Source organism: Thermobia domestica, chromosome 4 (assembly GCF_964235325.1).
Source record: "Thermobia domestica chromosome 4, izTheDome1.hap1.1, whole genome shotgun sequence".
NCBI classification, from domain to species: Eukaryota; Metazoa; Arthropoda; class Insecta; order Zygentoma; family Lepismatidae; genus Thermobia; species Thermobia domestica.
The window spans coordinates 274,895,807-274,909,886 of NC_137457.1; the positions used below are offsets into that span (position 1 = coordinate 274,895,807).

Genomic DNA, 14,080 nt, shown 5'->3' on the forward strand with positions numbered 1-14,080 from the left:
AATTCCGCTGCTGATTTTAATTGTAGTATTTATAAAAACCTCTGATTCTACTATCTGTTTCAATACTTACTTTTGAACACCAGAAAATATGTCTGAAAAAATCAGCTATTTTTACATATACACAAAAGCTGATGTCTGAATGTTATTCAGCAGCGTGTTATTTGTAGTAACAGTAAAGTGCTAAAACACACGCAATATCACTCACTGTACATTGTTGGTAACAAAATAAGGCAGCATATACATATTTGATTTAAAGACCTTTATGAAAATATCATCGGTTTGCAAATGTCTTCAATTTCAGCGTAGTCTGGCGTGGCATAAAATCAATTTGATGAATAGTGAAGAGACAGAAATCGGCTTCTGAGGTAAGGTTCTTGTTAAACGATAATGTTATGTAATCTGATTATGTACCCCAATATATATAAACGAATATATTAATTCTGACATTTTTAAATGATAACATTTACTAAATGAATGTAATGTAATGGAATGAACACATATATAATTAGCTTTTAAACAGACTAATGGAATAATTGATTAGATTATTCAACATTTCAGTGCAAAAACTGATGGATGAAGAGTGTGGAAGATATAAAGAAGGTAGTTGTCCATAAATAAAGCAAGGAAAAAGAAACATCTCAAAATCTATCCAATTGTGGATGCCAAGTAAATTTGGTTTGTTATTAGATATCTTAAAAAGGAGAATTTAATTTTCTACTAGAATGTTAAACAGTCTTTCGGAAGTATTGTCAGATACTACATTGCATGGTCTTCGTGAGGCTATCAAGAGAAATAGATCAGTTGGAGAAAGGTATGCGAGTCAACCGTAATGCATAACAGTAGTCTATGTACTATCTCTGTTTTATATATATATAACAATTAATTAACTATTTGAAGGAGTCTCTCATATGCAAAACAGCAATAATGAATCACGATAGCAATTCTACGCTGCTACAACCCTTTCACCTTAAACTCTTTAGGAGAAAATTACTCTTAACAATAAATATCAATTCTTTATGTTTTTAATTTAGTTTAATATCCCACAATCGGTTCCGAGGAACTGAAACGATGATGATGATAATGAAAGACATGACAAAATAAAGGAAGTCAGAAAGAACGAAAAACCTCTTAAAAACCTATGCATAGTATGTCTGTCCATCAGAAAGCATATTTAAGCCAGACGAGGTTGTACATTAAACTCCAAACACCAAATGTCACCCCTCTAACAGTCACAACCGCACTCTCAATCACCCATGTGAAAGCTATTTTTAAGTGAGTACTCAACTTCGTAAGAAATTGGAATTTTATTCATATGATGAATTTAACGTCTACGTATGGACCACGGTGGCTCAGTGGTAGAGCGTTCACATCTGGTGCATGGGTCCTTGGTTCGATCCTAGTTCGCACCAAGTGAGATTTGTGGTTTGACAAACACCGTGTGAGTGGTTATCGCCGGCTTCTTCCGTTTCCTTCCACTTTCTTCATTCTATCATTTCATTCATTTCTTATCATCACCGTCTCATTTAGCCTAGCCGACATAAACGTTGGACGTTAAACTTAAAGATTTAATATCATTTCAATTCAATTTCTAACGTCTATGTAACACTTCCTTATTCCGTCTTACTTGGCTAAGCGATATAACAATTAAACTGGCATTGGTGCGACCTATCAGTCTTGTGTTTGAACTTTGTCACAGACTCACTTACATTAGACCTCGATTATCATTTTTATTCCTAATACTTCTTTAGCTTAAAGGCCATAACCGTAATAGTAAAACTTAAATATAAATTTCGTTTCATTTTAAATTGTTTCTGATAACCTCTTGAAATTGTAATAAAAACTTGTAAATTTCAACTGACGTCGTAAGATTTTAGTCAAACGGACAAATTGAAATGTTACTCTACTTATTCTTGGAAAACAAAATACAAAACAATAAATAATTAAAGACGTACACTTCCTTGTGCCCTCGAAACTTCCATGTCCAATGTCTATGTAGAATTATCATATGAAACTTTTGAGTCTTTATTTAACACCCATGTATTTCTTCTTAAACGCTTCACCCATCCACGATTGTTATCAAGGGAATTTACAAATTTGTAAAATTTGACCCTACATGAGTACAGTGGTTTGACGCCATGGGTTACCATTTTTATTAATATTATTATTAGTAGTAGTAGTAGTAATATACAAAATACGCATAACAATGAGGAAATAGTGATTGGTGTGTTTTGTTTGAACTTATTAATGTTTGAATCCATTAATGGTTTCCACTGTAAATGAAATGGCAGCAAATCTTTGTGCAATTAACTTTTCGTGGATTGCAATCATCAAATGTTAATTTTTACACTGTCACTTCCCTCAAAAGTCGCCTCTGTTACTGATGTTGGTTGTCATTCCGTAAAAGTCTTCGTAAAAAAAATCTGAGTACAGGAAGGTTACGCAAAAATACAGACTGTTATGTGGATTATCTTTTACCTAAATCTCACGTTTGAGGTGTATTAAGGTAAACGTTTATGGAATGTGCTTAGTTATCCCATACAATAGTTTTTGTTCGTCAATTTGCATCACGAAACATTTCACGTGATTTTGCTATTTGACCATAAATTCATTATTGTATTAATTTTAGCCTTACAAACAAACTTTCTATAATCAATTTCCTTCGTAACAAAAAATTAAAAAATGATAATCTTCTTGGTAACATTCCATTTTCCCGATAGATATAACTCACAACGCACGTCAGAATAAATAGAAGTTAACTCATTTTCCGTACAATACTGTCTGCGGGCTTCATTTAATAACGGTTAGAGGAAAATTTGAGGATTCAAATCAAGGCAGATAACGTAATAAGTAATAATGATTACAATAACAAGAATCGCAAAGTAAAACACAACTTTTGCATTACGTTGACGCAAAGTGCTACCAAATGATGCCCCGGTATTCTCAGATAGACCCAAAATGGCTGCTATCTCATTGCTCGTAACATACATTTACTCGCTCCGCCAACAAAAACCGATACACCTAGTGACAATATAGCTAGCTAGAATATTATAATGGCGAACCTACGTGGGCGCGTAAACACTTATATACGTTTCTTTCTGCTGGTGGTCACCAGAGATTTCCACGTCATCAATCTCCAAGAAAGCGAGAGGAACTGCGTTCGTAACGTTAACGGCTTAGTACGTACTCACATTTGCGAAAAAATATAGAGAAACTAGTACCAGGAAAATACGATAATAAACTGTAAATTATTATTTTAATTAGTTTGTACGTGTTGTATTAACTTTTTTTATTAATTTTGCAGGGATTTCGCCGGTAGCCTTGGTTGCCCATAAAATACGCCACTGCATGAGTATCCCCTCTGAGCGCTACAAAATTCCATTTACGTCTTCTTCACTAGGCAACTGACTAGTGCGCACACCTTTAGTGCACAAATTCCAGGCTTCGAACACAGTGAGAGAAACTTATTATTAGAATAACATTTCTTTATAAAGTACAACTTATGGCAGATTAATATGGTGTTGGAACAACTTTCACCTACTGTGAATAGTAATATGTTAAATAACCCACAATTCTGCATGTTGTCGAACACTCAGTTCCATAGGAGACGATGAAAGCTGGAATATAAGTCGTGTTTGCGTCCTCAAAATTGATCACAGATGTCTAACTAACTAACTAACTAACTATATATATATATATATATATACATACATACATATATATATATATATATATATATATATATATATATATATATATATATATATATATATATATATATATATATATACTCCAAGGTTGTACAGCGGTGGACACTTCTAAATGGTACAGCCATATGGAGATTTACGGCTAAGGTGTACCATTTAGAAGTGTCCACCGCTGTACAAGCCAGGCAACGTCGCCCCGATGTTTCTCAAAGCTGCATCGGCTTAAACTGTTTAAATGGGCGTATTATCATTTTGGAATACATACGCCAACATGGTCGTTTAAAATGTCGAATTAATCATATAAAGCAGCGTGAAGGAGATGCGTCAGCAGATACCATACTGAAAATCAGGGTTCTTAGTTGGTTAAGACATTTCAGATCATGCGCATCGGTCATAGATAAACACGGCCTGTGGTTTGAAAAACGTGAACAATGTCTCATCCTATATATTACGCATTTCCAATCACCATCGATCCATGTTGCATGTTCACTGTATTATTGGCTCGTCCTACAGCGTTATAGTCCCTTATCAATGGTTTCATCCATGCAAACCGACACATGTGCATGTAACTTAACTCATAATGTACTGTAATTGTAGACAGACTGTGAGAGATTGTGAGATTGTACTTTCATTCCTCCGTCACTTTTATCGTAGTTTCAGGACCGTTATGACTCAAATCTGCTTTAATGCATCGCGAGACCAGTAATTAAGGGGTTTCTTCCGATCACTATTTATCTTGTCCGATATGGCTTTGCCGTAAGTTTTGTAAACCTACAATCACCTTGGACATTGTTTTACGCGGTACACCCAGCATTGTTGTGTAACCAATATATTTATTTAGTATTTTGAGAGTTTCACTTCAGCCCACAGTTCGAATAAATATAATCTAGTCTACTACCTTTTTCTGAAATTCATTTGAACACACCATTTCGATATTTCCTTTTTATAATAATATGTAATGAATAAAACATTCACACATTTTAAACATTATACATGTTGGTTCTACAAGATGGATCTTCTGTTACATATGTATATTATGTTTCTCGTTTCTATGACGACCAATAACACACATCGTCAGATTACCATGTTTACAAAATATCAATAATAATATCAGAAATTAATTAATTTTTACTTCTTTTTTACTTTCTTCTTCTTCTTCTTCTAGCTCGTTTATGCATATTTCAATAGCACATATTACCCTAAATACAAGAAATGATATTTAAGATTACATGTAAAATACACAATATCGTTATAGTTGGTAGTTAATAGTAGGCGTTTCCTAGATTTGCGAAAAGGCTTACAAAAAAATTCGCTGTCTTAACTGTAAATGCTATCAAATGTTTGATTGATATATTGTGTAATTAATATATGTCTTTGCATCCAAAATTATAAATTTATTGAATAAATAATTAATTTATGGATATGTTCGAATTTAACATAGAATTTTCTTTCATCTCAACAAATAACATTGTCCTCAATGTATAGCAAAGTAAGTGATTACGGTATATATTAAGCAATTTAATGGCATGGGAGACCCAGGTTTGATTCCCGGCGGGAGCCCCACGTTAATCAGTAGATCCATGTCTCATATAGCCTTGCTGCTGAACGGGATGTGAGACTCAAACTCAACGTCAACGTCAATATTAAGTAATTTAAATTTACAGAATATTTCAATTGTTGTTAAATGTGTCTAGTACCTTTTTCAATCAAGCTATGAATGATGAAGCAATCGTGCACCTTGCTACCAGTCTTATAAGTTAATGCACAGAAAGGAAAACTTCTGGATGGTACACCCATATAGAAATTTACGGCAAAAGTGTACCATCCAGAAGTGTCCCTTACAGTACATGAAACTACATGATAAGAAGAAGTAAGGACATGCTCAACATGACAACAAAAAAGGAAGAATAGGTGGGACATTTAGAAGCAGACTATTCTAACCTAATAAATTCTACTATAGTCAATCACCTTTTTTTATACCAAAGAGAAACGGTAGTAGTTAGGGTTTACTAACGTAAGCCAACACGAATAAGATGTTGATGGACATCTCATTGTATAAGCTAGTCTGCTCAAAAGTGATAGCAAGTAGGGTTGTCGGTTTAACGTTACACAACATTAGAAATTCAGAGATAATGAGGTTAAATCTCAGTTGAAACTGTTTATTATGATGTTCGATCTCAGTGAAGACGACAAAGATATATGGTTATGTGGATCATTAACCCTACTGTGGTCGTGCTCAGTTATTGGACATTATTAGTCGTTGCAGACAGACATTCTGCACGTAAATAAACATAATTAAAAGTATATAAAATAAATCGTATTGTAAAAATCACAAGAAATTTTAATTACTTTATTTTAAAAATATTAATATACACAAAATATTCATTATAAACTATTATTATACACTTCAGTACTTTGCTTATTAATATTCTTTTTGTAAATTGGTACTTATGAATGAGTTGCAAAATATGTTTTACATGATGAAATTTAATTAAATTCACAAATTGGTCAGCATTATTATAACTCAGTACTCACATAATATGAAATATACTGTGAACATATGATTGTATTGTAGTCTCGAGCGCAGAACAAATCTGTAATATTTCACCAACATTGAATTTTCCCATGAAAGACTTTCAATGCAAACTACGCAAATCACTAATCCATGTCTTAGATATAAAACAAGTATTCTGTAGCATTTTTCTCAACACTAAACTTCCCATGAGGCACTTTCAATACATTCCACAGAAACCACTAATGAATGTTCTAGACATAGAAATGTTTTGCACTGTAGCATAAACACCTATTAGATTAGTTCTTCTATCTATCACATTTACTCCACCTTCCAGAACTTCCTGGAAATTTTCAGATAAATTTTGAGTAACTTCAGTTCCAGTAATCTCTTGAAGTCGATTCTTCAAAGTGCAGGAAATATTACTGGCATTTACTCTAATTTCCAGAAGACTTTGTACCATTTGAAAGGACAATCTTTACAACAATTTTCGACAGATAACACATAGGGCACTGTTGTTCGTGTTGAAAATAATGTAGAAGTTTATGTCTGCAATATTAAGTACATATTTTTGGAACAGAGTAAGAAGATTGTAGGTTTGAAATATACTGATTTTAATATTGTTCCCAAAAAGTAACTCATAATCATGTAAATAACTGTATATTAACATGTTCTTTGTATAACATAATGGTACAATTAATATAGCTCGAGAATTTTAAGTCACATTCTAATTTTAAGGATTTACTTCTCTCGTTCACGAAATTAAATAGTGAAACTAACGTGAAATATTCAAGTATTCCGTATGTTAATATGAGTTAATTTCCTTAACTATCATTATGCTTAGAATTGTTTATAAGTTCATAAAACAAATTCTACTCTTATAATTTACTGTATTAACTCTCATATTTTACTCTAACAGGGTATTGTGGTTTGGTTTATTTGCTGCTGCTGTAATATTCACTTGTTATCTCATTTACCAGTCATGGGTAAAATTTGAAGAAAATCCTGTGGTGGTCACTATTGAAAGAAACTACAATGAATGGGAGATCTCATTACCAGCTAATGTCCTATGTCCACCCAAAGTACTAGATCGAAAGTACAAAAATATTATTAAAACGTAAGTCAATTATTGTTATGAAATTACATTTAATGCATGAAGCACTTTTCATTGTGACAATAATGTAATTCATATATTTCTCCCATATTGCTTAATTTCACACTTTATTATTTAGACATTTATGTTAATTTATTTTTTCTAATGTAACTGTGTTTAGCTAATTTGTAATCTCCTCTATATATAAAATTTGACTTTCTGACGGACTGACTGACCGATTAACGTGCATATCAAACTACGAAAGTTAAAAATATGAAATTAGGACTGTACACGTGATATTTGACGTAACGTTCAAAATATTCGAAGAAAAGTTCCTGTACTGGAGCCGGAATAAGCTTGACTCTCCGTCGATTAATCTTGAAGGCTCAATATAGTTCCTCACTGGTAGGGATAAGCAATCATCCAAGCTGATGCAATTATTTCCTGCTGCTCAATGGTTTGATCCCAGAGTCCACCACATAAAACTGAGACCACTAACGAATGTTAAAGTGCTAACACGTATATACGAGTCACTTCACGTGAAATTTCTACAGACTGTTGAAATAATTATTTTATACGGATGCGTAAAATATCACTGACGATAAACTATAAAAATTAACTCTCACGTATACAAGCGACAATTTAACGTGCGAAGCTCAACCCGTACAAGGGTAGCACTTACGTATTATCTTTAGAACAATGCACCCTACTCGCCTTGGTGGGTGCTCTTCCAAGTGACAAACAGACGCGCGTGCGAAGCACTGAGCGTTCTATTTAGCAAACCAAAGGTTGTATATGGTCAGCCGGGAAAATACCGATTTTCACTCCTAGCGCCGGGACCAGAATTATCTCCCAACTAGCTTTTGGTTATATAAGTGCGTAGGTGGAAAGTGATTGTCCCAAAAATCAAACACAGAGGGACTTTCGCCAAGCATGTTGCTATCACGTGATCAGTCCCTATTGCTCGACCATATATGGCCGTAAAAATCGAAAGGAGGCCTACCGACACAAATGCACAAAATACCAAACTGATGAAAAAAGCTTTGAGATTATTCCCTTTATATACGAGGGTTGGTTATTAAAGTTTGAAATTAAGTGTGTCTTTTGCAATGTTTTTTGTTAATCCTCAAAAATGAGCTTCGGGTCGGTGATAATATAGTCAAAACATTTTATCAAAATTTTCAAATGCTTCACTATCTTCTATGTTTCAGAGATATTGTGAGGGGAATGTTTTAGAACATAAACATCTTGAGACAAAAAATCGGATACCAACGGGATGAGTATGGAGAAGACGAAAATTTCGTAATAAGAAACTGCATAACTTACAAGACTTTCGTAACATTTTTAGGTCTACTAAATCTAGTAGGTTTAAGTAGCTAGGACATTTATCCAAAATGGAAGAAAGTAGGAATGCTTTCTTTCCCAATTGGTTGAACTTTGGCTAAGTTAGCAATCCATGGGAACCGGTCAAAACCCCCACAGCCAAAACCCCCACACTCAAGAAATGTCAAAACGCCCACACGATCGGTCATAACCCCCACACAAATGGACAAATCCCCCAAACGCACGAACGGTCAAAACCCCCACAGCCAAAACCCCCACACTCAAGAAATGTCAAAACGCCCACACGATCGGTCATAACCCCCACACAAATGGACAAATCCCCCAAACGCACGAACGGTCAAAACCCCCACAGCCAAAACCCCCACACTCAAGAAATGTCAAAACGCCCACACGATCGGCCAAAACCCCCACACAAATGGACAAAACAGCCACACATAGCAACGGTCACAATCCCCACATAAGTGGACAAAACCCCCACACAAATGGACAAAACTCCCACACAATCGGTCAAATCTCCCACACTCTGAAATGATCCTGGTTGTATGTCTTGCCCTTGTACTTTTTAATAACATTTTTTATTCCACTTAAACCGATGTTGCAACTATTCTTCTTGCACTGTTTTGTAATGACAGAAACACTAAGGTGGGCGTCGTAAAGAGCCACAACAAAGACGTGCAATCACGGTATTTTCAGAGTGTGGGGGATTTGTCCGATTGTGTGGGGGTTTTGTCCATTTGTGTGGGGGTTTTGTCCATTTATGTGGAGATTGTGACCGTTGCTATGTGTGGGAGTTTTGTCCATTTGTGTGGGGGTTTTGACCGATCGTGTGGGCGTTTTGACATTTCTTGAGTGTGGGGGTTTTGGCTGTGGGGGTTATGACCGTTCGTGCGTTTGGGGGATTTGTCCATTTGTGTGGGGGTTATGACCGATCGTGTGGGCGTTTTGACATTTCTTGAGTGTGGGGGTTTTGGCTGTGGGGGTTTTGACCGTTCGTGCGTTTGGGGGATTTGTCCATTTGTGTGGGGGTTATGACCGATCGTGTGGGCGTTTTGACATTTCTTGAGTGTGGGGGTTTTGGCTGTGGGGGTTTTGACCTAGACCCAATTCCATGTCTTAGCTCTTGATTGGGAAATATTTGTACGGTTATACGATTGCAGATAAATTTCAATCGACATGGTGCTCATGACGGACTGAATGCAATAAAATAGATTTATTAAAATTATACTGGGTGAGTTAAAAATGACTTTAGAACTTTGAAAGCAGATAGGAATATTGAGGTAACTTACAGCAACGAGAGATGTGTCAATTTATAGCAAAACACTTCAAAGTTCTACATCAAAATGTTGTTTTGGTTTGATGTTACTGCCTGAGTGATGCAGCAAACATCCCACAGAAACTATATTTCTTCCCACACTCGTTCCAGCTGATTGGGCTAATTTCTGCATGGCAACATAGATGCGATTTCTCAAGTATGCAAGGTCGAGACGGAACATACACTCGATCTTTAAGAAAACGCAAAGGAAGAAATCCATAGCATCATTTCTGGGGAGGGAGGTGGCCATGCAAATAGACGTTCACCGCCAATCCACCGACGTAGGAGGCGAATATCAAGGAAATTTCGAACTGCTTTGAGGAAATGAGGTGTTACGCAGTCTTGTTGGTAGCAAGAGGTCAGTTTTGTTGATGTTAGTCTTTATCTATCTCAGGAATTAACACAGTTTTGCAAAATATCAAGATTCATGATACCAGTTACAATGTTTTCGGTGAAGAGAAACGGCCTTACACTAGGGTGTGGTATTGGTACAATACATATTTGAAGACCAAAAATGCTAAATTATGTACGCGTCAAAACTGGAAAATATTGCTTTGACGCTGATATGTGGTCTAAGGTCCCATACCAATGGCCTGCTATGAGATATGTCAATACTGCTCTAAGTATTTGTAATAACTGCTAACCCTCTGTAATAAACATTTTTCATGTTATGAAAGTAGCAATGTTTCTCTTAGTTTCCTCGAACACCATTATTTGGCACTTAAATCATTTAACACTTCAGGTCTTCATTTTATCTTTAGACTGTCACAGATGTGTTCAAAGTGGGTTCTCGATGCCCGAGATTCTACACTAAGGATGTTCAATGTGCCACTGATATCAATACTTTAATCGCTGAAGATAATTGTGTTAAGGAATGTCTCGTCTTCCTCTATCCGATCCAATATTTCCACAAAGAATTTTGAACTAGCGATCTTATCTACTTCAGTGATTTGTTGTTCCGATGTAAATCTGCATGTTTTCACGTGTAAACGTTGCTATAACACTCGCTAAACTTTTTTTTGTGGAATGCCTGTCTCCCAAGACGCACTCGGCGTTGATTTTGTTGCTACTACGTGCAACGCTGTCCTTAACCTGTTCCTAATAGCTGAGGAACTGTCGGGCGACCTATTGCTTTCACATGACAAATAGAAAAAACAGTTTCAAAATTGTTTTGGAAAACTGTAAATTGTAGGCCTCACTATAGGTTTCTTACCTTGTTCCGTGTGAAATCTTTCCTGAACAGTTGTTGCAGAGTTCTTTCTATGAAATAACAACACATACCGAGCACGATCTGCATCAGTGAAAGTCTCCGTTTAAAGAATGCACTGCTGTGGCGCTTACGGTGAGAGAGTATGGTACTAGGGCACTACCCGAGTCAAACTTAAAGTGTTTTGCTACAAATTGACGCCTGTATCAATTCAATATGTTATTTTAATACACTTTTTTATGCTTTCAAAGTAGTAAAGTTTTTTGACTCACCCTGTATAAGGAATAGAAGATATATATATATATATATATATATATATATATATATATATATATATATATATATATATATATATATATATATATATATATATATATATATATATATATAATTAATTTGAAATATACAACAAATATACAGCGTATAAGCAACGATTTAGAGTTTAGAGCATAAAATAACACTTCTAAAAATTTCAAATACGAGGGTCATTTAACTCGAAGTGGCAACATAATTGTGAAACTGAATGTAGTGAATCACTCAGCTCAAGAAGCTTACAGTCCTTCGATGTAGTCTCCGCCAGCCTGTTGAACCCTTCGCCAGATGTCTGGTAACCATTGAATATCTGTCAAAGCCCCACTTTGTGAGAGGGTGTTGATAGTGCGCCGTAAGGAAACAATGCTGGAAATGTCTCTGAAACGTTTGACCCTGAGAGGTTCTTTCATTTATGGGAAAAGATCAAAATCGCACGGGCTCATATCCGGGGAGTATGGCGGGTGCTCCAGTACCTCCCAACCCCATCATCGTAACAAAGTATGTACTAGATTGGCTTTATGGCATCTGGCATTGTCGTGTAGGAAAATTGGTCTATACTGCAGGAGGTGTCGACGTTTGCACCGCAATGCTGGTCGCAAATGGTGACTGAGGTATGAAGGATATTAGGCAGTATTGACGGTAGCGCCCAGTGTCAGCATTGACGGAACTTGATGTGACAGGACATTGCCTTCGTGGTCGTATGACATTATCATCATCATCTTCGTTAGCTGGCTCTTACCTACGCTTTTTCGGTCAAGGAGATTCTGAGTGGCACCATTCTCTCGACTGACTTTTCAATTCAGGCTCGTAGGATCTTCCCCACGTTTCGTCACTTGCAGTAATGCGGTGCAAGAAGTCATCACCTTCCTCATTGTAACGTTGAAGGTGTAGGCACCAGATTCCAATCGATGCCTCGGTCAGAGCATGAGGTGCCCCTCTGATTGCAATTTTCCACATGTCAAGGTTTTGTGTTATCATGAGAATCACTGATTCGGAAGAAATGTTCAGCTCTTGCGTCAATTCACTACAAATCCAGCGCCGATCACCGTCAAGCAGTGCCCGTAATCTAGCTAGAACAAATTCGTCCGTAGCTGTTCACATATTCCCTCCACCATGAATTGTGTCTATTGACTGTCGTTCTGCCTGAAATGCTGTAACCCATCTCGCCAGTGTCCGATACGGTAGAGCAGCTTCAGCACATACCTCTACTAATGCTTTGTGTATCGTCCTAGCATTTTGCTCTCGTGCCACCTGGAATTTGATAAACACGTGCTGTTCTACATGCGTGAACATTGCGTTAGGGCTGTATTTCACACAATAATCAGTTTTACAATGTCTACTCGACACACACATCGAAATATGGGACCGCAGTAGCATTGAACTGATGTGTACACACCCACGGAACACAGTACGTTCGTCATTTGTCTCATGTCCAACCGACATTCAAATCGTAGCAGTGTTGCCAGCAGTCGTTCTTTCAGAAAAATGTTCCGGGGTGGCACTCTTAATATTCTGGGGGGCATTGCAGGTAATATTCTATTTATTATTACATTATAGACGTATTATTTTGGTGTCCTCCGTGAGGCACTGTCAGAGCTCCGGGGCCGTGCCCTCCAAAAAACATGTCTAGAAGAAGCACTGGTTGCCAGTTCGAGTTAAATGACCTTCGTATAAAGTAGATGAAATTACTCTGAATAACAAAAATAATAGATATTAAAAACATTACAAAAGAGAAACGAAAAATAAAATAAAACTCCAGACTATAAATATGAAGGAAATTATAACTAGAAGGATAATTATGAATAATATGAAACAAAAGAGAAAATATTTATTTTTTAATGCGCGAAAGAGAAAGAGAGAGTGTGTCTCACGAAAAAGTTAGAAATAGGGGCTCTGGTCATCTTCTCAATACTAACCTATATTGCTATAGAGTTCTAAACCATTTCTAAGATTTACGTATCCGGAACTTCAAAAACAATGTGGGAAACTCTTTTTGAAATTATACAGTTTTCGCGATAGGGTTGATTAATGCCACGTACTAAATGTGAATAGTTATTTGCGATGAGTGTGTCAAATACGAATGCGTGCCAGATTTCTTGCCGACTAACACTAATTCGTACGGCTAAATTAATTGTGCCTAATAGAATGCAATTGCAAAAACTATTCAGAGTTGAAGACGCCGATTATTACGTAAATGCATACTTGAATTCTTCTAAACCTTTATTCTTAATCTGTGTCTATCTGAACTCTTTATCAATCATACACCACAATTACACTAACCTTGTTTTAATACATCAATTTTGCAGAACATATTTATGACATATAACAGAATTCCACCTTGTTGGCACAGGGACACCTACTTGAAAAATACTGATTTCGTTCATGATAAAATACCTAGTTCAGAAATTTTAAAAAAGACATACAAACACGCAAGAACATAAAAAAGAAAGTGGTCTGAAGACTAATTTGAATCATTAACTAGAACCTTGTGTCTCAGACCATTATTTTTTTCTGATTCATCGAAAGTATCTCTGTAACTTATCTCTATTATATTTGGTTATTCTCGTTTTACCGTTATTTCCATTATCCTTGAACG

At 36.0% G+C, this 14,080-nt stretch overlaps 1 protein-coding gene across 1 annotated transcript in view; it reads left to right on the top strand.

The window, feature by feature from the left end:
- The first annotated feature begins 722 nt into the window (after window positions 1-722).
- Window positions 723-14,080, top strand: part of LOC145683127 (uncharacterized) — a 32,731-nt gene continuing 19,373 nt past the window's right edge. Inside the window, exons 1-2 of the mRNA XM_081754491.1 lie at window positions 723-811; window positions 7,136-7,333. Of these exons, the coding sequence (XP_081610617.1) occupies window positions 723-811; window positions 7,136-7,333 (287 nt within the window). The remainder of the gene's footprint in view (window positions 812-7,135; window positions 7,334-14,080) is intronic.